This window comes from Aptenodytes forsteri, unplaced genomic scaffold (genome assembly GCF_000699145.1).
Source record: "Aptenodytes forsteri isolate BGI_AS27 unplaced genomic scaffold, ASM69914v1 Scaffold109, whole genome shotgun sequence".
Taxonomy (NCBI): domain Eukaryota; kingdom Metazoa; phylum Chordata; class Aves; order Sphenisciformes; family Spheniscidae; genus Aptenodytes; species Aptenodytes forsteri.
The window spans coordinates 3,795,479-3,818,791 of NW_008794431.1; the positions used below are offsets into that span (position 1 = coordinate 3,795,479).

General features: G+C 37.7%; 1 protein-coding gene across 1 annotated transcript in view; it reads right to left on the reverse strand.

The window, feature by feature from the left end:
* Nucleotides 1-23,313, reverse strand: part of KIAA1109 (KIAA1109 ortholog) — a 125,034-nt gene that overhangs the window by 101,117 nt on the left and 604 nt on the right. The window contains exons 2-9 of the mRNA XM_009289501.1: nucleotides 20,003-20,119; nucleotides 18,081-18,159; nucleotides 16,356-16,420; nucleotides 10,347-10,533; nucleotides 8,892-8,973; nucleotides 8,080-8,273; nucleotides 2,878-2,957; nucleotides 1,459-1,609 (exon numbers count right to left, since the gene is read on the reverse strand). Of these exons, the coding sequence (XP_009287776.1) occupies nucleotides 1,459-1,609; nucleotides 2,878-2,957; nucleotides 8,080-8,273; nucleotides 8,892-8,973; nucleotides 10,347-10,533; nucleotides 16,356-16,420; nucleotides 18,081-18,159; nucleotides 20,003-20,119 (955 nt within the window). The remainder of the gene's footprint in view (nucleotides 1-1,458; nucleotides 1,610-2,877; nucleotides 2,958-8,079; nucleotides 8,274-8,891; nucleotides 8,974-10,346; nucleotides 10,534-16,355; nucleotides 16,421-18,080; nucleotides 18,160-20,002; nucleotides 20,120-23,313) is intronic.

Genomic DNA, 23,313 nt, shown 5'->3' on the forward strand with positions numbered 1-23,313 from the left:
AATACAAAACTTTAGGACCTCAGAATGGGTGTAAAATGAAGCCTACATTTCTGCAGACTTATATCTGAACATGCAACCACACGAAAGGAAAGCCACAGCGACGAAGCACAGACAGCATAGCTTATATAGGTCTCGAGGGGGTGGAAGTAAGTCTTTAAGGGGGGTAGCAGTTTCCTGCACCCAGCACCTGACCACTATAGCAGCTTGAATGTTTAAAAAAAAACAACAAAAAACCCAACCAAACCCCAAGCCAGAAAAACCAACAACAAAACCCCCACAAACACCACACAATACACACTGTCAAAACCCTGGGGAAACCCAAGATTTTATTGCATGATGCAAGATCAGTATTTGTAGAAGCCCTTATATGAATTGAGAGTACAAAGTCCACAGAACTCCTACAGATCTGTGCTTCTAAAACGTTCAGGCACTTTCCAAAATTCTATCTTCTATCCATGGCACAATGCGAAAGTGTTCCCAGGTATGTATCTATGAACTCTACGCACTCTGAATAGGCACTGAACTGCCTTCTGCCTAGCCAGTTAAAATTATAAAAAACATACCATCATAGAGCGAGCTTTCTCGGTAGTATTAAAAATATCATTAATGATTCACTGACTTCATGTTCCTAGCAAAGCACTGTTCTGGAAATTGGCATTTTCTCTTAAATTCTCTTAGACACTGTCGTATCTAATGACTACTCTTTGGTCTGCCATCCTCACACTCCTAAGAGACAGTTAATCATAATAGTTTCACAGGAGAATTAATGGAGGCCAAGCAAAGTGTCTATCTGTAATTAATAGGGGAAAAGAGGGAAAGCACTGATTATGCCACTTTTACTTAATAGTCCTTTACTCTCTAAACAATCCTATTGTCTCCACCAGAAATACTCGTGCACAAAACATCGAGGGCTAAGTGAAGAATAGTAGTAGAGCTCTGGCCTAATATTTTGTCACTAAAATATCTAGATAATAAATACTCTGGAGACCGTGTCAAGCGGTTGATTCTCCTAAACAGGAATAAATGATTCCCCCCTCATTATTTTCATAGCCAGATTTGTACTGCCATAAAATTTTCTCACATGAATGCAGTGTATTCCCATCCATGAGCTAATAAGAGCATGACAAGTCTGAAAGGTAACCAATTAAAAGGTTAAACCCTTAGGTATGTAACACTTGATAAATAGCAAAACTACTTTGTTCACAAAAAATAGGAACATAATTTATTAATCTAATAATAAAAATTCACTGCGTGATCCTAACTTTGGAAGGCCAACATGATAAACAACAATGAATTTACTAATCTTAAACCATTGTGGCAGGACTCTTCTTTTAGACTGCCTAGCCTAGCCCATACAAATTAGAAGTCTGAGCAATTGCACACTGGAAACTTTAGAATGTTTCCTCAATAATAACAGATATTAAAGATTAAGACTGAAGATGTAAATCATGATAATACCTCTGCCTATCAGCCCAAGGTCCATAGTTGAAGTCTGTTCCTTTTCCACAAACAATGTCCAAACCCCAACATGGTGGCAGATCCTGTAATTTGCTGTCTTCGTTGTTCGCTTCTCCGTCATTACTTTCCTCCGTCTCCTCTGGTACAAGACCTATATTACATAATATAATAAACAGATTATTAAAGGAAGCTGCTTCAAATTAGCATGAAAAATGTTTACTAAGCACAAGACAATTCAAGCGTCCTGATGTCAGTTTTATTTGAGACCACTACAGTACGTAAATATCAAGCCACAATTCAGTGCAGACTCCCACGGGAAGGGCAAGAATATGACCAAAAATTCTCAGGATTTTCTGAAGTGCTGCTCACTGATGTCAGTCAAATGCTGACATACACAGCAGTTTTATCGCTTAACTATGCTTTTTACCAATACAGGCTTTCATGCATCCGCATTCAGTTCTGAATCCTACTTACAAAACCAAGTTTTGAAACAAGTAAGATTAAGTTAAAATCATTCCTACAGACAATGCAAGCAAATAAAAAAGGAAGACTTAGTACAGTAGACCCGGGGTTACCAGTAAAAATTCAAGCAGTCATTCAGCAACGATCCAAAATTGCCACCTATCCTACACCAGTATACATCATTATTGCACGTGTTACCTTTGTTCAAGATTCAGGCAATACTTTAAGTGGAGTCAGAGCAAAAGCTTTTGCAAACCAAAAAAACTCCAGCAAAATGAAGTGGTAATATAACGCACTGGATTTAAAATGAAAAAGACAGACACCGCAATATTCAGAAATCGATGCATCAAATAAACTTCCCAAAAACCCCAGTAGGTATTGACTATAAGTTGTCCCCACTCCTGAAGTACTTTTGGAAACCTGCATCATTTAAGTTTACAGCTTAAAACATCATTTGTTTCAAGAATAAATATCAAGATTATTTGCTTCTGTATTGCATATACACTTGCGGAAGGCACTGCTGACAGAGTACCTACATCTTTATAAAACTATTCACTGATAAAAACATTAGTTCTACGTGTACAGTTATCTCATCTATGGAATTCCCCAGGCCTCTTACATGAAACAGTCTAGAAGCCGACAACAACCGTTAAAAAGAATGCAGCTCAAAATTTCACGCCCTTCTAAATATGAAACATGTGAACTCTCTCCCATTTGTTTCAGTGGAAATTTTTTTTCATTTGCAGAAAAAATAACTTATGAACTTATAAACATTCATAAGCATATGTATGAACGCTTTTATGGGCTCCAAAACATTACACTAACTCTTTCAGCATAAAGAATTTTCAGCATGAAAGGCGGGGGGGGGGGGGGGGGGTTTGGCAATTCCAGACAATTAAATAAACAAACAGCCTTCAAATCCCTTAAAATTTTATCTTTGTATTTAACAGAAGGTACCTGGTTCATCCATATAGTAATAGATATCAACATCATTGAACTGCATTACAACAAAACCTTCACCCATCAGCCTCGGTGGTCTGTAATGGAAAAAAGTGCAAAGATAAAGATTAAAAAGCAATGCGCTCAGATAAATCTTTATGAATTCAAGTAATTTTAAATGCAACATATTAAGCATAATAGAAGAGATTACATAGGTCAGGCTCACTTGTAGCTTCTAAGTAGTACATATTTAACCATGGAATCATCAATAAAACTGCTGTCTGTATCAAGCAAGCCAACAGTGGAGATACAATGTTATGTGGTACCTGACCAGGAAGATTTTGTGGGCAAGACTCAAGTTTGATGTGATCCCAAGACACCAGCTCCATGCGCCTATACTGCTCTTGCCGGCAGCCTGACTGCAGGCTGCCGGCAAGAGCCACAGGCTACCTTATCTACCAGGCATCGGTCTTGTCACATTACCAGAAGGGTGGACGGAATAGACAGAAGTGCCCGGGCCACACCACAGTCTGTCCAAATGCAGCTGTTTGTTAAGTTAAATTTGAAGTGCAGGTTATAACTTCAGTTCCTCTCTTTCCCTCCCCAACACACTGTGATTCCTGGTCTATCTGCTACCTCAGACTAAATGAGCTCCTGAAAATAAACACCGTGAATATTCAAGTCTATCTGAAGTCTCCTATCAAAAAGGCAGCTGTCATATTGCCAGGCTATGTCTACCCCGATTTGCAAAAAAATACTTGATCGTTATGTTATTATTGTAATGATTATCATTATTATGATTATAAAGTAACTTAAGGTTTAGTTAACTCAAGCATGAAGATAACAGGTTCCTCTCCACAAAGACATTTCTCAGGTATTGTAACCAACTACCATAGTTTTACTTTCAATGTTTCATTCCATCAGGAGTTCCTTTCTCCTTGTCCTATATCGTTCTTTCACCTGCTAATTGTTTTCTCACTAAAATAGCACTCTAAACCAAAGGGACAAGACATCTTCATAAATTAGACCATTAGTTTAAAAAAAAAAAAAAAGGGCAAAAAAAAAAGCTGTTCTTCCTCAAGAACATTTCCCTCAATATAAAAGGATCTAAGTGATAAAACTAATACACGAAACACTTCTCCTAACACTATTATATTGGTATATTACAATCCCTTTCTTACAGTGTTACATGCTGATTTACATAATATTACCTTTTACAGTAATAACAACATTATAATGTGAAAGTTCTATTTTTACTGCAAAAGATGTTTTTGCCACTTTTCAGCCACTTTTATAAGTTGTCATTTCTTAACAAGAAAAAGAAAACTCCAATGACAGAAATACACGGTCTAAGAGTGTGACCTGGTAGAAGCACACTGCCCATTTTACCACAGCTCATTTCAAACGCAGGAAAGCTTGGAAAATATGGAAGACAGCAGATGCAGAGCCCATGTACTGCCAGAAGTTCTTCAAAAGCAACAGAGCAGGAACCTTGAAATCAATTTTACTTTGAGAGTAACGACACCAGTAAAAGACAAAATACTTTCTACTCACTCCCAATTTTCCAATTATTTCTTTTTTCTGTCCAAAACCGAACTGGCCTCCCCAGTGAGATGCAAATAGAGCAAGATGTGAAAAAAAAAATGTTTAGTGGTTCAGGAATAGAAGTGGGAAGGAAAGCATTGAGAGATATGTAAATAGTAGTTCAGGGGAAGAGCTCAGTTTATTCTGCCCCCACTCCTCAACAGGCACACGCAGGTCAGCGAGACTGGAAATCACACTGTGGCACAGCAGCGTTGAGTTAGTAATTTCAGCCTCTCAAGCTAAGCATACCACCAACGGGGGCTCAGAGGAAGCCACTCCGCTTTGTAATGCAAGAGAGGGGAAGCTCACAACATAACCAGCTGTAAAACTTTGGAGCCTGACAGTAACTTCTTCATCCGACACACTCATTTGCCGTTGTCCGACTGTACCCTCAGCGGGGCACATTGTCAGGCAAAGGCTGCATCTCATTTCAGCAGCTCAGCATTTCACCATGAAGGTCAGCCAGCCACAGCGCGAGGTGGCCTGTCTATGATGGCAAACTGCACTTACTCCCCACTGCTCGATCCGATATACGTTTTGTTCCGTGAAATACAGACTACTGTATCCCCTTCACATGGAGTGCGTTCCCCTCTCTGACAGCACAGAGTGCATAGGTCTCAAAACACTATATACAGATTTACCTAAGCTTATAGAAATACACTGGAGAAGCTACATTACTGTTCTAATAAAAATTACTGTAAAGTATGAATGCATAGGGCAGACTTAACAATGGTTTACTTCTGCCTTCCTAATAGCATTTACACTTATACCGACTTAGAATAATTAATAATTTTGTGTTAATCTAAAACACTATCTTAAATAGAATTACAAAGAGTTTTTGAGCTAAGACTTCTTCAAGATGGACAGTTTGACTTAAGTCCATGGCTTAACAGAAGCTGTCATTTAGCTGTAGGAAAGAGAGAAATGTCTACAGGAAGGCCTTAGGAGCTGACAGAATGGCCCAATCCTTCTGTCAAACACCCACTGCCGTGTCATCCTCATCACCTTTGCCATACTCCACTTTCTGGAGGAAAGCTATGAGGTCTTACACTAAATGGAAGTAGATGGGGAGGAAAAAACCCACCAAACCCACACATGGTAGCTAAACATCTTCCTCAGTCCTTTTCCTCCAATTCTTTTAGTGTACATCTTTACCGTGTCTGCACGGTATTATTATTTCGTGCTCTTGTTCTGATCTCTCTGAACTCACTACACTTGTATAAAACTTTTTGCCTGGTCAGTGTGGGTTCTTCCCACAAAGAGGAAAGTTCTTTTCTGTATCGTCATGTCTTGTCACTAGTTTTTTTATTTCCTTTTTAAGAAGAATATGAACATGTATAGTAGGTGACTGAAGCAGCTTATAGTTTTACATTATCAAAGCATCACAGGCCATAGCAAACACAAAACAGCTGCCAAGAAAAGCAGTATCTTTCCTTATACCAGTCCTAGGATGGTCATAGGTTAGGTGACAACCGACAGGTGGTGAACCCAGTAGCAGAACTGATTTAGATTTAAGACCAACAAGTATTTTTCTTAATAGGGATGAATTCCATGATCAGTGTTCACTGCACAGCCATGCAAAAAAGACAACAGTACCGCTTCTTTTAGCTGTATTCTCAGCTGAAAGGGCACACAAAACTAGCTCCGCAGAAAATGGGAGAGAAAGGTACCTAATGAGGCTGCCTAACCCACCCTCAGCAGGAATAGTTACTCCTTGCCGGACTTAGCTGATGGAGGTGGTAGAACCCTAGAAACCCCACCACAAGCCATTTGCAAAAACAAATTAGATAATGGCAATGAACAATAATGAGACTATCATCATCATTAGAAAGTATTTCCTAATATCTATCCTAAACTTCCACTTTGAGCCTGCTGACTTAGTCACCGCTCCCCAAACTTCTTCTAATTATTTCCTATTTTCTATCCTAAACTTCCACTTTGAGCCTGCTGACTTAGTCACCCTCCCCAAACCTTCTGCTTTGATCTGCTTTTCCTGGCACAATTTTTTTTTTCCTTGGGTTTTGGAGGGTTTATTTGCAAAAACCGATGGAGGCGTTGAGATGTCTGTCTGTAACATAATATGACAGTTTTCAAGGTGGGTTTTTGATGTTTGTATCGATTAGTCAGTCTGTTACAAATTTCATCAAGTCACTTAGCTGTTTTTTATACGTGCATTGCCTGCAGGAATTTCTGAAAGTTAAGACACCCAGCTTAATTTTTAAGCCAAAGAAGCATAAGAGGGCAGGCTCTAAAGATTCAAGCATTCCCCGTTTCCAGTGAACTGGGTCATTTGTTGAATCTACCCAGTAAATTAGGGCACGTTTTCTGCACGCATGCCATCCTTCAGCCATCAGGAGCTGCAGGGATGGTAACAGCATAAAAAGAAAATACTTAGCGGAAACAGGAGAAAAAGCTAATAGTTTGAGTATCTTAATCCTATTTTGTTTTAATCTTGTTTGTTTTCAATATTAGTTGGAGAAATTTCCTTTGTCGTCATGTTGGAAGAGTAAGATTCTGTACACATCCACAGAATGTTCTTTGAAAACATATAAAGGCATATTATAGACAGTATTTGGCTGATACAAAGCCAATTAAGGTACAGTCAAATGATGTACAGTTTATTTCAAATATCATAATTCATTCGCTGGATATTGTTGCTTAGGAGGTATAAAATAGGTATAATCGTTTCACATGAACTCATACACGCAATTGTCCAGGGGTGGTATACATTATTTTTTTTTTGTTGAGCAAGTAACGCCTGTGAAAGACACTGAAATTTAGCAGTTTTGTCCAAATTATCTGTTGAATATATAACGTTGTAAGCATTAAATAAGATCATGCAGAAAATTCTGGCTATGATGTTCATACCATATCAATCAGGGATGTTAATACAGTATGCACATAAATGTCTTGCTGGTTAAAGTGTAATAAAACAAGAATCCTAGTGTCAAATCACTTCATGCAAGCACCCTTTCTTTTGTTTGACTTATTACCATCCCGTTTGTTAAAGCTGCATAACCCCGCTTACGCAGAATACACAGAGGTAAAAGGATCAGCAATCTGTCTTCAAAAGATAACATGATTTCTACTATAGCAAGTATTGCCCATTTTTTTATAAATATATTCCAAACCATAGGCAAATCAGCTCTACAGAAGTCAACACCTTAAACCTTGCATTTATCCTAGAAATTTAGTGCTGTCAAAGCCTGTGTACAGCTATAGTACCTGAGTGAAGGAAAATAAAAGATGAATGCAGGATGCCCCGACCCTGGAAACATTCCAGGTCAGGTTGGACGGGGCTCTGAGCAACCTGATCTAGTGGAAGATGTCCCTGCCCACGGCAGGGGGGCTGGACTAGGTGAACTTTAGAGGTCCCTTCCAACCCAAACTATTCTATGATTAATCATAGAGCAGAACACACCCCAAAAAATCTAGAATGAGATAGAAAACCAGTACTTTTCTCCATAAATAAAATAGTTTCAAAGATCCAACATTTAAAACCTTCAGTGGTAAAAATGCCAACTGTCTAAACACACTAAGAAAAATAAAGTCACAGAAACACAATCAACATTCTTTTCTTCGTTTTCTTAAAATAAATAATGAAATAATATGGAAACAAAAATACCCAAAACTTACTCATCATTTTGAAGACCAACATATCTTGGACTTGGAACCAGCATGACTCTAACATTTTCCAATTTTCCTTTCACAATGTGCATAAACTGATCAAGGTGGCTCGAAGGTGGTTTTGTGGTATATGTCAAAAAAGCATCATCAAAGTTAATACAAAGTGTTTGTGGCTGATAATGATTCCCAAACGCCAAGCGACCCTAAATCAAAAAGAAAACCCCATTACTCATTATACACTGCTCTTTTATATATATCTAATTTACATATAATAATGCACTTTAACCAGCCATATGCAAATAAAGACCACGGACAAAAATCCTGGCCATATTCTGTGCATATCTAAAAATACTACCTTGTACATTAAACTCTCAGTATTCTATCTCCTATCACCTCAATAACAGTTTTCCTGGGTTTTCTGGGAGGCAACATCAACTTTTAAGGAACGTGTCCAAATATCCCTATTAAAAGACGCAGGGAAGAAAAGAAAAAAGAAGGAAAAAAACCCCAAACACCTCCCAAAAACCCAACACACCACACATCGTACAACACCCATTACCTAGCTTAATTACTTGGTGATATTCTTGAAATCATGACAAGCCTAAGACACAAGTATTTCCCACAACAGCGAACATAACCATATTTCCACCAGCAGGATTTGTGACTGCGTCAGGGCAGTGCTGGTGGTGTCATTTTAAAACTTTTTTAAAGCATGAAGGAGAACAAAAACTCAAAAAGAACGTACAAGAAAAATGAATGGCAAGCCTGATTTTTAAACATCTACTGCTAAATATTTTCATCATCAGGGTCTTTTCACTTACCGTGCTCACATTGACTTTAATGACTGGAATAAGCGATCTCCATGAAGAAGAAGGGTCTTGAGATTCTGTTTTTACTTTAACACTATGGGAAAAAATGGGGTTTATTATTTTGTCTTTTCTGCAGAAGAACTAACCAACCTTTTCTTCTAGGGGTCTTCAGTGCACAGATCTCAGAGAACACTCCTTCCCACAGGGGTGCCTCCTGTAAGGGACCTGCTAGCAGACTACTGCAGACTCCTCCAGAGCCTGGAATAACAGCAGGAAGCATATGCAGCTGCGCTTGGGTGCTGGTATACTGAGCTGACACAGGTAGAAAACAAGTGTGCCACGTCTAACACAGAGCAATAGTTAAATAAACCTTCCTCAGGGGAACTTGGTCTGTTCTAAATATTCCTATTTCATTTCCCGAGACACGTCCTCCCCAAAGGCAGAAGTTCTTCCAGCACCTGTCAATAAGGGTATAAGATGAAAACATGAAGAGACTGTCTCAGAGGCACAGCCCTTACCCAAACTCGGGACTGCCACAGCATCCTGCAGCTGCCCACTACGTAATTTAGTAACACATACTAGCCTGGCCAGCAGCAGTGGAAGGACTCAAGTCTCATTAGATCTACACTGCTCCTGCCAATAAATCAGTCTGGTGTGATTCTGCCCAAAGAGAGGCTTATTATTGGACATCTGACTCCACTACACATAAGCCATGTAGGAGAACTCCTTATAGACCTGCACTGTATTTTCTGGGGTACCCCAAAAAGAGGAATAAAATATGAAAAGAAGGTTTGTGTAGCTATACGCAAACACACACCCCTAAAAAGCCAACTTGTGAAATCAGCCCAAGTTTAAAGCTCAAAAACCACTAAGTGCTCCCAACACCACATAGATCCTCATGTTTTGTCTATTCAGTGTCTTGAGCAGCTATGACTGCTACTGAGCAATACCATTATTATTCTGCAAGCATAACCTTCTTCAACACATGCTCCCTTTCCACACTGTACTTCAAATGGATTTTTCAACCTGTCTCTGATCATTAAACAAGGAGTGTTTGGTTTGTTTGGTTGTGTTTTTTAATTATTATGGTAGGAAGTCTGGTTTTGTCTATTCAATGTCTTGAGCAGCTATGACTGCTACTGAGCAATACCATTATTATTCTGCAAGCATAACCTTCTTCAACACATGCTCCCTTTCCACACTGTACTTCAAATGGATTTTTCAACCTGTCTCTGATCATTAAACAAGGAGTGTTTGGTTTGTTTGGTTGTGTTTTTTAATTATTATGGTAGGAAGTCTGAGGAAAGGAGAAAGATTTGAACTGTCAGGCTTGTCAGTGCAATTTCTCTCTCAGCTGTGCTTCAACCATTTGCCCTCCAGAGCATATGTTAACAAAACATTACTCAATTAGTTCAGCACTTTGCAGAACAAAGCCTCAACAAAATAGCAAAATGAATAATAATTTACCTTTCAAGATTGGTATGTGTTCTCTGCCTCCCGTTTACTTGTGCTTTTTCATCATCTTTCTTTGCTGGAATTATTGTGGGATCCAAGCCAAACAGTTCTTGAAGTTGTCCATAAAGCTCAGAACGGTTGTACACATGAAATTCAAAGTCATTCACCATAATATACAGTCGTGTTTCTGCCTTTGGATCTAAACAAATAGTAGGAAAAGAGCTTCTAATTCTAATCCAACATTCTCTTGCAATATTTACAGTTTTTCAAATACACACATTTTGCAAAAACGATCTACATGGTAGTGAACAGCTGCTGAAGTACATCTTAAAAAGCAGTAAAAACATCACAAAATAATTACACTGTTCCATGCAAATCAGTAAAACTTGGCAAATAAGACAGTTGCATACAAAATATAAAACCTGAAAGGCATTTCACCCTTAGGTCGCAATCCAAAAATAAATCCAGGCAGGAGCTGCACAAAACGGTAAATGAGGTTTATTCAGTCTCATATATAAAACAAACAAACAAAAATCCCTCTTGATGCACAGCACAGAAGCCTCAGTGCCAACTTCTGCTTTTTAGCACAACGTATCAGTACTTGAGACCAATTCAATCCCAAAAACCAAATAGTTTTCTAGCCAAGCTCTGTGGTACAGCAGGCCTGAACTGGGAAAAAGCTTTCTTTTACAGAGAAACAGAAAACATTAATATGCAGAACTAACAAGAAGCATACCCATTTTGCACAATCAGTCAACATTTTCACAAGTCTAAAATTTTAACTGTAATATCAGCTTGACTCTCTGATACTTAAAAACTAGTTTAACATCTGCTGATCACATACAGAGCTGTTTGTGACATACTTTGACATACTTTTGCCTTAGATAGTATGACCTAATTATGTAGTTAATGTGAAGAAAAAGCTTGCACAATTTCCCCCTAATTACCCAGTTGAAAGAGCGCCCGTTACAAATTCACTCAAGAGACCTGAGCTGCTCTAAAACCTGATCCGGTCTTTCTAAGTCAAACAGACTTTAGGAAGCTGAAGCATCAACCGTTACTACAGCAGTCCCCAATCTGTAACTCAGGGGCTACAAACTGAAGGCAACATTTCCCACAGACACTAGAAATGAAAAAGTCAGAGCGAACACCGCTGCTGTTGTGGTCAGGATCAGGACCCAAAGTTTAGAGACACCTGCTTTATTAAATGCACCCTCTTTGCTAACAAATTCATCTGTCCCCCGATGTTAGCACCTATACAGCACTCTGTCCAAACAACAGCAACCCACCTTTTACCCCTCATACCTAAATTACCAGAAATTTCTGTATCATTATTAAAAAAAAAAAAGAATAATAAGTCCTCAGAAAGCACTGACATCACAGTTTTCTTGAACAGAGACAGAGAAAAGTTAATGAGCCAGTTTCAGTTCCTTCCTGTTTTCATATCAAATCCGTTCGTTAGTAACATTAACTTGCATCAATAAGATATAGGCAAAGGATGACACGGACAAAGACTGGGGTACACAATTGTTCACCTGGGAGATCTCAGTACCATCAAGAACACAAATAAATGTAATTTTTCAATTCCTGGAGGCAAGCATTAGACTTCATTAACTAAATGAAATCATATGTGGCAATTCATTTCTTTAAAGGGGATTTAAAGAGACAACTATCTCCTTTTCCTAATAACAAAAATAAGATTTCACCTCCACACACCAATATGGTTGCCTAAGACACTTTTGGAAAAGGAAAAAAAAAAAGGGGGGGGGGGGGGGGGGGTGGGGGGGGGCGGCAAAGGAGAAAGACAAGCACATCTGAATGTCATATAGTTAAATGATTCAAAGAAGCATCATGTAAAAGTAACTACCAGATTGATAGTAAAATACTGAAGTTTTATCAACATTTGTTGGAATCAAGGTGACTAATGTAGCCAAGATTTTGACATTTGCCTCCTACAGAGTTTAACAAAGACATATTATTTATTTATTGTTTATTCAAATGTTTGTCTCACATCTACCCAAACAATTCAATATAAATATACCCACTAAATAAAACCTAACAGGAATATGAAACAAGTCACGTAGAGGAATTGGTTCTCAAAACAGTATTCCCCCTTCAAAAAGTACCTCACAAACTCCACTATATGGTTTTACAACATGAACATTCATTATCTGCTGTGGCACCTAAGCCAAGACATTTGGGTGTGCCCTATTCACAACATAATCCTCCAACTTTTGTTCCGGAACCACTTTCATTTCTCAAGTATGTACAAAACCTACTCTCAAGTCCCAGTATGATTTAACTTAACGCTCAAGGCAGGAAGACAACCCAGATACTTGGCTTTTTCTATGAAGTTCTTTTAATGATGGTATGACATGCCTAGTACAAACATAGTGCCATGATGAAAAACAGACTGCACTTGCTAGGTCAAACTGAGGAACTTTTAAAAAAGAAAACACAGCAGGAAATGTAACTTTACTACAGGTTATCAATAATCATTATCCAAACTTTTTGTAGTTCAAACCTTCTCTTATGCAAGGAACTGTGATTAAGTCTCCATGAGAAGCATCCTTAAATTACAGTGCAACCCAAGTCTTAACAGCAACATTTACTTTAGATTCCAGAGGGCAGGTAGACAATGCATCAATTCTGATCGGTTAGTTTTCATCTTCTCAGAAGAATGGTAACAAAATAATTCTCTTATCTTCAGAACAAATGTGAAAAAAAAACAGAATGCAAAGCATTTTAATTTTTCCTTTTTCTGACACAAAGGTTTAATAGTCATGCTTCCTAGCATCCATTACTGTAATCTACCCTTTGATCATAAACACATATTGACTACCAGAAGTTCAATAAGAAGAGTATACCATAAAGCATTTTGCAAAGTACATACACCAGAGTGTAGGAAACTGTTCTCTGAGTTTGGCCTCTTTTTCCTAATAACCTTCACTCTTCTCTGACAAACCTCCGATCATCCTTCTCGCTCAGTTTTTCTTTCTTTGTGTATCCCCATAAGACTTGCAAAGTCAGTGGATCTCAGCGGGTCAGCGGCAAATGGTAGGCACTGCCACATTCTTCAGCTCCTCAGGATGAACGTTGAAGCCCCTTCTGGTTCTAAAACCTCTGAATATACGAATTAATTTCTAGTCGTTCTCCTCCCCCAAGCTCAGTGGGGAATATATGAGTCTACACTACCTTCAGCACATTCCTTCAGGAGAAGATTCCTTCAGGAGACGGAGACACATAAAAGCTTCACACACATTTCATACAACAGACAAAGACAGCTTTTAGGAAATTTAAGATGTCCCCATGCTGAAGTTCACGTCCTTGCATACAATTGTAAAGGCGCTTAACATTGATAATCTTGCCACTGAAAACTGGATTACTGAGTACACCCCTTTACCAAAGAGGTGATGTCAAGGACACCTGAAATGACCTGAAAGGGAGCTCCCTTATTAAGGCCTCCAAGTATTTCAGGATCCTTCACTAGCCGCCCCTTTGTGCGCAAAAAACCCCTCTTCTAATACTCTAAATATCTCTCAGGAAAAAAAACAGAATGAGGTCACATTATTTCTACGCTAACAGGACTTTAAGTTTATCACCACTATGAAAAACAAAATGCCATTCCTGTCACATTTCACACTATTGTTAGGAGCACCCTGCACCGCAGTTACAGAACTTAAAAACAAAAAAACCACAACACTTGGAAACTCATCGTTATTGCTTATATCTAGGTCTTCATAAGATGTATTTTTTCCAAGCAAAAACATTAAAATATTTAAGGCTTGTGTTTTTATAGGAATCTGGTGGGATTTTTAAATTCTTAATTGCCCTGATTCAGCCTATGTGTTTTTCTACAGGAAAATCTCAGCTCTTTTGTTTTTTTTGTTTTATGAAGGATCTGAAACAAAGGCATGCATCAGTAATGTCTAATTACAACAGGTTTTCCAACCATTCTGTGTCACAGCTGTAAGGGAGTAATCCTTGAACAAAACATAAATCTTTAAGATGCAATATACCATCAGCCTTTGCAAATTGGTCAGGTACAGGTATTTCTGTTGCGATCAAGCAGATTAAAAAGTATTGGGAAGAATATACTACAATAGACTAAGAATCACTGAAGATTTTATTTTTCCTTTAAGGTTAAAAATGAAAGCATCTCTGCTAAATAATCAAAATGTAAAGTGAGCAAGCTTATTTTTCCTAGGAAAACGAGTAATTATTTAAGAGAGTATTTTATTCACATTACTTTGTTGTCAGACATATACACCTCTGACCTCCTTGGTTACTTGGATTATTTGTCCACTAATTATGCAGTCTTAAACGCCAGCAGAAAAGGTTAAAGCCTTGCAATACTGCCAAGCAAAAATACCACCATAAAAGACAGACACCAACGATCTTTATTGCATTAAGTTCAATTCATTTTTTCATTCTGCGAGCCACTAGAGAAATATGTTTTAACTAGCAGATGAAGAAAATTCTATGAAAACCAGGACAATAACCTGTGGTTGGAAAAATCTAATTAACTCTAAGACTAGGTTCCACTTTTTGAATTAGTCTTCTTATGTTATAAAGAACTTGAATTGTGTCCTATCACCTCAGAGGCTTAGTAATGCCTCAATAAAAGGAAGTGAGCAACTCTTCCTAATTCATATCACTCTATTGAATGGTTTCTCATATTTACCTGCATAACGTGTATGCAGTACTCCTACCACTGTTGAGTTGGTACTGACAAAGCAACAGCTGTACAAGCTTGCTGACAAGTCTAAGAGGCTTCACACCATCTGAGGCCACTTCAAAAGGGGAGATGGGAAAAAAAGCCCTCCAAAGTTCAGCGACCCTCTCAATTAGTGCCCTCCTCAACTGTAGACAGTTGCCGTTTCTGGACCTCCTTGAATTAACAATGGAGCTGTGATGCTTCAAAAGTCAAAAGAGGCAGGACCCGAGACTCATTCAACCAGATTCTAATCCTATAAATGACTAAGTACGCATCACAAGGCTACTTAAGTTTTCTCACAGTGTTTTCCACAGATACAATTAATCTCTTGCATCTGGTGTTAATAGTCCTTCTTCAGCCATAGGCAAAGAAGAAAAATAAATTAATTTTTCCACACTACTCCACTTCCATGACCACAGACGTCATCAAGACAGAGGGTTATCAAATACTAAAGAACATCCCCTACTGTAACACTTTTGCTAAAATACTGACAGCACAACACTAAAACTTGAAAACTAAAATCACTTCAGAACATAAGTCTCTATTTATTGTGGTTATAAACTTCAATACAGGGTCAATTATGCTTAGACTACATACAGCTAATGAGGGCTACTATTAAGGTTAATGGTTTGTCTTAAGAAGGGTTCAAGTCCCTGATAATGAATCCTGCATTTCATTGTGTTGTTCTAGTCTACTAACACAGATCAACCAGTTAAAAGAACCGATACCTTCTGATGATTCAATGTACTTCAGGCACATACTAACAAATCAATGACACGCATCCAATTGTGCAGAGGGAGTATTTTTCTGTAGGCTACCTGTAAACAATTTTTCCACACTTCTCCACTTCCATGACCACAGACGTCATCAAGACAGAGGGTTATCAAATACTAAAGAACATCCCCTACTGTAACACTTTTGCTAAAATACTGACAGCACAACACTAAAACTTGAAAACTAAAATCACTTCAGAACGTAAGTCTCTATTTATTGTGGTTATAAACTTCAATACAGGGTCAATTATGCTTAGACTACATACAGCTAATGAGGGCTACTATTAAGGTTAATGGTTTGTCTTAAGAAGGGTTCAAGTCCCTGATAATGAATCCTGCATTTCATTGTGTTGTTCTAGTCTACTAACACAGATCAACCAGTTAAAAGAACCGATACCTTCTGATGATTCAATGTACTTCAGGCACATACTAACAAATCAATGACACGCATCCAATTGTGCAGAGGGAGTATTTTTCTGTAGGCTACCTGTAAACTTCATTTAAACTTTGAAACCTTTTTGAGAAACCTACCATGCTGTTTCTGCTTAGGGTTGTACATCTTCCACCAGCGAAATATGATAAATCCATCTTGAATTCTAAATCAAATAAATTAGATAAAACAGAAGTTAAAAGAGTGATAGTCCAAAATCCTATGTGCAGCTGCATGACACGTTGTCTTATGCAGTGCAGAGATCTGCAGTAGCATACAAGCAATATTAAAGCACAAAGCATTACAGCATAAAGCATACAGTATAATATTATACAATTACTACATTAGCTGAAACTTGTATAAAATCCCATATCCACTGCTTTCTCAAGGCTTTCCAAATTTAACAGTAAGAATCAAAATTACAAACTATTCGCTAGTGTGCGGTTTATGAAACAAATTATTCTCAATTCCAGTAAATAAATGCAAACTACTTGGCCAAAATTAATCTTCCAGACTTAAGAGCAGGAGCATGAAGGAGTGAAAGACATTAAGGAAAAACAGTTCTCCTTCAAACGCTAAAGTGTTTTCTTTTACAAATATTAAGGACAACTAGAATCTTACCCAGCACTCATTTTCAATTGATAACGCTCAAACAGCAAATGAACTAACAACAAAAGTATCTAAGAATGTCTAAATACTACCATCAAAAGGGTCAGTTTATTTTTAACATTTATAAATATATTTATTGCTCGTTTGTAAGACAGTATTTTGATATGTGTTATTTAGACATATACATTTACTGTATTTGAAATCGCTATTTAGAAGAGCGATGCCCTTGGAAATCTGTACCTGATAGACATGTCTTCTGTGATGAAATAGATTTCGCGAACCATGACTTTTCCAGACAGCACAGAGAACGAAAAGGAACCTAGTGTGAGAGAAAGCGTTTGTCGGATGTTAGCCTAAAGTTATTGATGCTTTATTTTCTGAACAGGAAGAATATAGCATTCAAGTATCTGAAATGTGTTTACTGGGTATCTTGAGTTTTCCCTTTGAAAACACACTGACTTTCAGAGGAGAAGGGAAGTCAGAGATTCAGAACATACAAGACAAAAAGTATACAACTCGAAAAGGTGCCGGGTTGGGCACCACCCAAGAATACAACCAACCCCAAGACACACTAGTCACTCAGGAACATTCAGGTGCCTTGCAAAGCTTGTGAAATGAGTTCAGAAAGCTGTCTTGAACATTTGTAAGTATCAAGCCATTGTGTGCAAGACTGTAATTAGAGAAATAAAGATTCCTGACTATACAATTAGCATTAGCTGAAACTTGTATAAAATCCCATATCCACTGCTTTCTCAAGGCTTTCCAAATTTAACAGTAAGAATCAAAATTACAAACTATTCGCTAGTGTGCGGTTTATGAAACAAATTATTCTCAATTCCAGTAAATAAATGCAAACTACTTGGCCAAAATTAATCTTCCAGACTTAAGAGCAGGAGCATGAAGGAGTGAAAGACATTAAGGAAAAACAGTTCTCCTTCAAACGCTAAAGTGTTTTCTTTTACAAATATTAAGGACAACTAGAATCTTACCCAGCACTCATTTTCAATTGATAACGCTCAAACAGCAAATGAACTAACAACAAAAGTATCTAAGAATGTCTAAATACTACCATCAAAAGGGTCAGTTTATTTTTAACATTTATAAATATATTTATTGCTCGTTTGTAAGACAGTATTTTGATATGTGTTATTTAGACATATACATTTACTGTATTTGAAATCGCTATTTAGAAGAGCGATGCCCTTGGAAATCTGTACCTGATAGACATGTCTTCTGTGATGAAATAGATTTCGCGAACCATGACTTTTCCAGACAGCACAGAGAACGAAAAGGAACCTAGTGTGAGAGAAAGCGTTTGTCGGATGTTAGCCTAAAGTTATTGATGCTTTATTTTCTGAACAGGAAGAATATAGCATTCAAGTATCTGAAATGTGTTTACTGGGTATCTTGAGTTTTCCCTTTGAAAACACACTGACTTTCAGAGGAGAAGGGAAGTCAGAGATTCAGAACATACAAGACAAAAAGTATACAACTCGAAAAGGTGCCGGGTTGGGCACCACCCAAGAATACAACCAACCCCAAGACACACTAGTCACTCAGGAACATTCAGGTGCCTTGCAAAGCTTGTGAAATGAGTTCAGAAAGCTGTCTTGAACATTTGTAAGTATCAAGCCATTGTGTGCAAGACTGTAATTAGAGAAATAAAGATTCCTGACAAAATAATTTTTCAAATTTTAAATGGCTATAAAGTTTTCAGTCAAATTATTATGACAAATTGTGTTTACAGCAGGAAGGATTAATAAGCATGAAAAGACCAGCAGGTTATGCAATAGTGCATATTTTTCCTAAGGCTTTTCACCTCACCTACAGAAAGTTAAATAAACCATGATTTGTTTAAAAAAAATAAAATAGAAATCAACATTAATCGATTGAAGCCAAGCTGTAAATCATGGGATTTAATTAATGTTATGTTCTTCTTACTGATTAAGTTTATAAAGAACACCATATATTTGGCCAGCTATGTCCAGCTGTCTTTACTTAATAGCAATTTCACAGCGAAATTTTAATAAAAGCCCATATATCAAGTGTAGCAGCCAATAAGTATTTCATCTATATTGCTGTTCAAAAAGTTGGATTTGAACATAGTTTGGATTACAGTTTTCTTAAATTCTTGAGAACATAAGCAAATTATTGCAGGGGTCTCTTTGGCAGGCGGGTGTGTGTGGGCTGGTTTTTTTTAAGTTTTCACTACTATGATGAATAGTTGCAGAAAAAGTCCAGAACTAAAGTCATCGTCATTCTGGGAAGCAGACAGAGGAAGGCATGGAAGAATAAATGAAAGAAAATTAAAAGTGCAGTCAGAGTGAGGTTGTGGGATACAGCCTCCTGTGACGCAGCATCAGATATTTTTGTAATGTGGGTGAGTGCCCAAGTGATTCGTACTGACCTGTTTTAGTCAAAAATGTTTTAAAATATTAAAAAAAAAGTTAATGGATTTTTATGCAAATGTTCTAGGCAGTACAAATTCTACATATCAACAGTCCCAGTATGGATTAACATTATTAGTTGCTCTGACAGCTTATTTAGAAAGCAAGGACACTGCCGTAACAGGGAGTTGAGGCTTGAGACTCGACTGTGCCCCTCTGAGCCCTCTCCAGCAGTTGCTACCCACACTTCAGATGCCGTATAACCCGCCTCAAAGGTGCAGGGGAGTGGGAAGCTGCACCCCTTAACACCAAATTATGAGGCAAATTCAGAAGTGGCTCAGGCAGGTTCTGTGGGGGACTAAGGTCAATATTCTCCTTTTAGGACACTAACCGTTATGATTACAGGGCTTTGAAAAAGGGGTAATGCAAAATGTACAGATTTTAAGAACACAAAGTATACAGACTAAACAGAAAAAAGGTAAACTCAACTTAAAATTAAAAAACCTGTCAAGTGCATTTTAATATAAAATAATGAGACTTCAATGAAATAGGGGGTGTTTTTCTACCTACACCAAAAATCCTCCCCTAAAATGTGATATTGAACTTTTTCTCTTCCTAAATTAAACCCAAGCTCATCATTTTTAAATTACTGTAACAAAAGAACACTTTGATTTTACTCAAGAGTTTTTAGCAAATTGAGGTGAAATAAAAAGCAGTAGACAAACAGCAGCATTACAGTAATCATAACTTACCAATATGGATGTAGCCATGTTTATATAATCTGTTAAGAACCAATGTTAAAATGAGTCCAATGTTCCGGGAATTATAGTAAGTTAGGTAGATAATCCATCCACAAGACAATATTGTCGCTGTTGAAAGATTAAAATGAATTAAAATATTTTTTGAAGTATGCTGACCTAGATAAAAGCCTTACGTATTAAGACTATAAAGTACAAGAACGTTCCTCCTACTCTCTAAACAAATTTGAAACTGATGGGACACTTTAATGGGTGTTTTCAAGAGATGGTGTGAGAAGGGTGTAAAGAGGTGGGGAGAATAAAGAAGGGGAAATAGGCAGTTCAGAAAAGTATAGATTCTTCACTGCTCTTCCATTCCCCAATATAAAAAAAAAAGTCCTCCTGAGGACCTGCAAAAGGCACACACATTTCATTGCATCCCTTATCGTTCAAGAAGTTAAATTTCATAGATCAAATCATAACATGCACGATCCCACACAGTCATTTATTTCAAAACACCCTAAAAAAAACCCCAATGCAAAAGACATACTACATTCCTTCTCCACCCTTCTCCAAACCATGAACTGTAACTTAAATTTCTAGTCTTTCATATCTTAGCACAGGAAGCAACATTATCACATCTGAAACAATTTCCTAAGTTGCTGTATCCTCAGAGAAATGTACCAGTCCTTGGGTTAGCAGAAATCTGTCAACAGTTCAAGCATGGAATTTGATAGGAAAAAAAGGAAATAGCAATCCAATGAGAAACATGTTTTAAAAAAAAAAAAAATTAGGTCTGCTAATCCCCAAAGTAATTTTTACTTTAGTTGATTAAGAGCTAGTAACCTATTTCTAACTACAAGGGTTCTCAAAGCTTCCAGAAGGACAAACCCAAAAGGAATGGGACTGACAGGGAACGGACGAGTTCTAACTCACTTTACTGATAATTACCATTCTGTTTCATCCAAAGCAGAGTAGGAAAGAAAGCAATTTTTGTATTTGAGATATCTCTACTCATTATACTAACTGAACTTTGTAACAGAATTTTTTCATTTATGAATATACTTCATACTGAAAAACTCAGATTTATTGTGCCTTTTATGGGAAATCTGAAGTGCCAAAAGGCATACGGGTATGACGCCTTCACTCTGCAGAGTTCAGATGATTACTCAAAAATTAAAAAAAACCCAAAAAAACAAAAAAACCCCACCCACACCAAAAAAAAACCCCCCACAAAACAATTACAAAAACAACCTGCCCTTTTACTGCCCCTTAATTTTTTTGCAGTGGGATGCTCCACTGCTTTGTAACAACACCTGTTCTTTGTTGAAAGATGAGGAGAAGGCAGAAGAGAAAGACTTGCATGATTGTCTTTTCCTTACAGGAAAATGGATTCAGTGTGGCCAAAATTCAAATAGCTCATGCACTCGGGCAGGTAAGCTGCTTGACATGTAAAACAAATCAAATCTGTGTGGGTGATTACACAGGAAGAAGGCAGGGAGGGTAAAAGCTACACCCCACAAAAGAAACTGCTCCTGGCATTCAGTGAAGGCACACTCCAAGGACAGCGTTTACCTCCCCACGCTTTCAGATGAGTAAGCTACCCACTGCTGGTCCTCTATCAGTGTAGGGAGAAAGGTGGAATAACTCACACCCAAGGGGTCTCATACCAGTAATAAAACTTAATTTGAGATTAAAATTCAACTACACACTTAACTTCTAGATACCTAAAGCCAAGAAGGTACCTTCTTAAGGTGACATATACTGAGAAAAATCAGCAAACTAGTGCAGTTTCCAGGCACTACGGTCCTAACGCACCGCCTTTACCACTAGTCTCACCTCTGCCACAAATTGTAGCCTTTTCCCTCACCAAATTTAGTCTCCACTATTAAGTGACAGATCCCATAAACTCTATTCATCTCGTTATTAAATTCTTGATTTTAAAAGCCTCTTCAGTGAAATTACATTTTGGAAATTACATTTGGGAAGTTTTACTGCATGTGATTTTTAGAAATTATTCTAGAATTGAGCACCAGCTCTTTGAGGAGCATGTTCACTTCTAGAATTCGTCACCTCTTTTACTGGGATCAAGTTAGCTGTTTCAGGATTCAGGAGAAGAAACTATTGACATCTTTTTTTGTTCTCCTATAACAGGATGCCGTAGGTCAGCAGATGAAAGCAAAGGAGGAATGGCTGGTTGAAACCGGGTCAGTTACTAAATATTAGTTTAATATGTTTCTATCCAAACCTCATAGTAACAGGAGGCTACCCAGCTTTTTCTGTTGTTTGTGTCATTGTTTCTAGAATACCAGGTGGTTTCTTACAATTGAAGAGATCAGCAGCTCCCCAAAACTGCCTAATTGTATATAGGTCAATCTGCCCTCAGAAAAAAGGGATGGACTATATTATTTCTTGAAGTTCCACCCACCCTTCTCTGAAGCAGAAATTTGTAAGTTTAATATATTTAAGCAAATAAGAAAGCTAAGCAATGCTTTTGGTTTAAATTATAGCTGTTACATGTAATTGCTTATATCCTACATACTTTCCAAATAGAATTACTAATAGTTTGCTCTAAGAATCCAGTGCAGAGAGGGGAAAACCAGAGGAAGAAAATTCTGCAGGCTGCAGTTCGACACTTTTATTCTTTGGTGAAAGACCTGAGCATCTCTAAGTCTCAAGTCAAAGTTTCCGGAGACAAATCTTTCAGATCTGTTCCACATCTGTTCCACATTTTACCATGAGCAACTATCAGCACGGTGACTTCCCCTATTTTCGTCTTGATTATACTTAAGATTTTTACGTTGAGTATGAACTTTCCATGTCAACATATTAAAAGTGAAATAAATAATATTCAGAAAGCACCCTCGGCTAATTTGCCTATGTCTTTTTCATTCAGTTTGGCCTACTGAAAAATAATTTCAGTACGTCAGTAGCCAACAGACATGCTTTAACTTCCCAGAATTCAAAAAATAAAGTTATTTTTCCTGCGCTGCCCCTCACTCCAGGTCCAAGAGTCAAGGCTGAAAAGCAGGTATTATCTACCCTTGGAAAAGTCTGAATTCATCACACACTTCTAGCACTCTCATCTGAATCTGAATACAACTTTATTTTTATTTTGCTGTCCCTGACCCACCTGTTCATAGATTCAGAAAATAAAAACACCTACACACAAATATAAACAATAGCACTAGTGTTACAAAAAAATTAGCATACCTAAATCGCACATGTACAAAAACAGCCCGTAACCGAGTACACGGTGGTTTGGCTTAAAGGCTTGTTGTGGCACACAATTTAGTCTAGAAGTTATGTCATTAAACACAATAGTC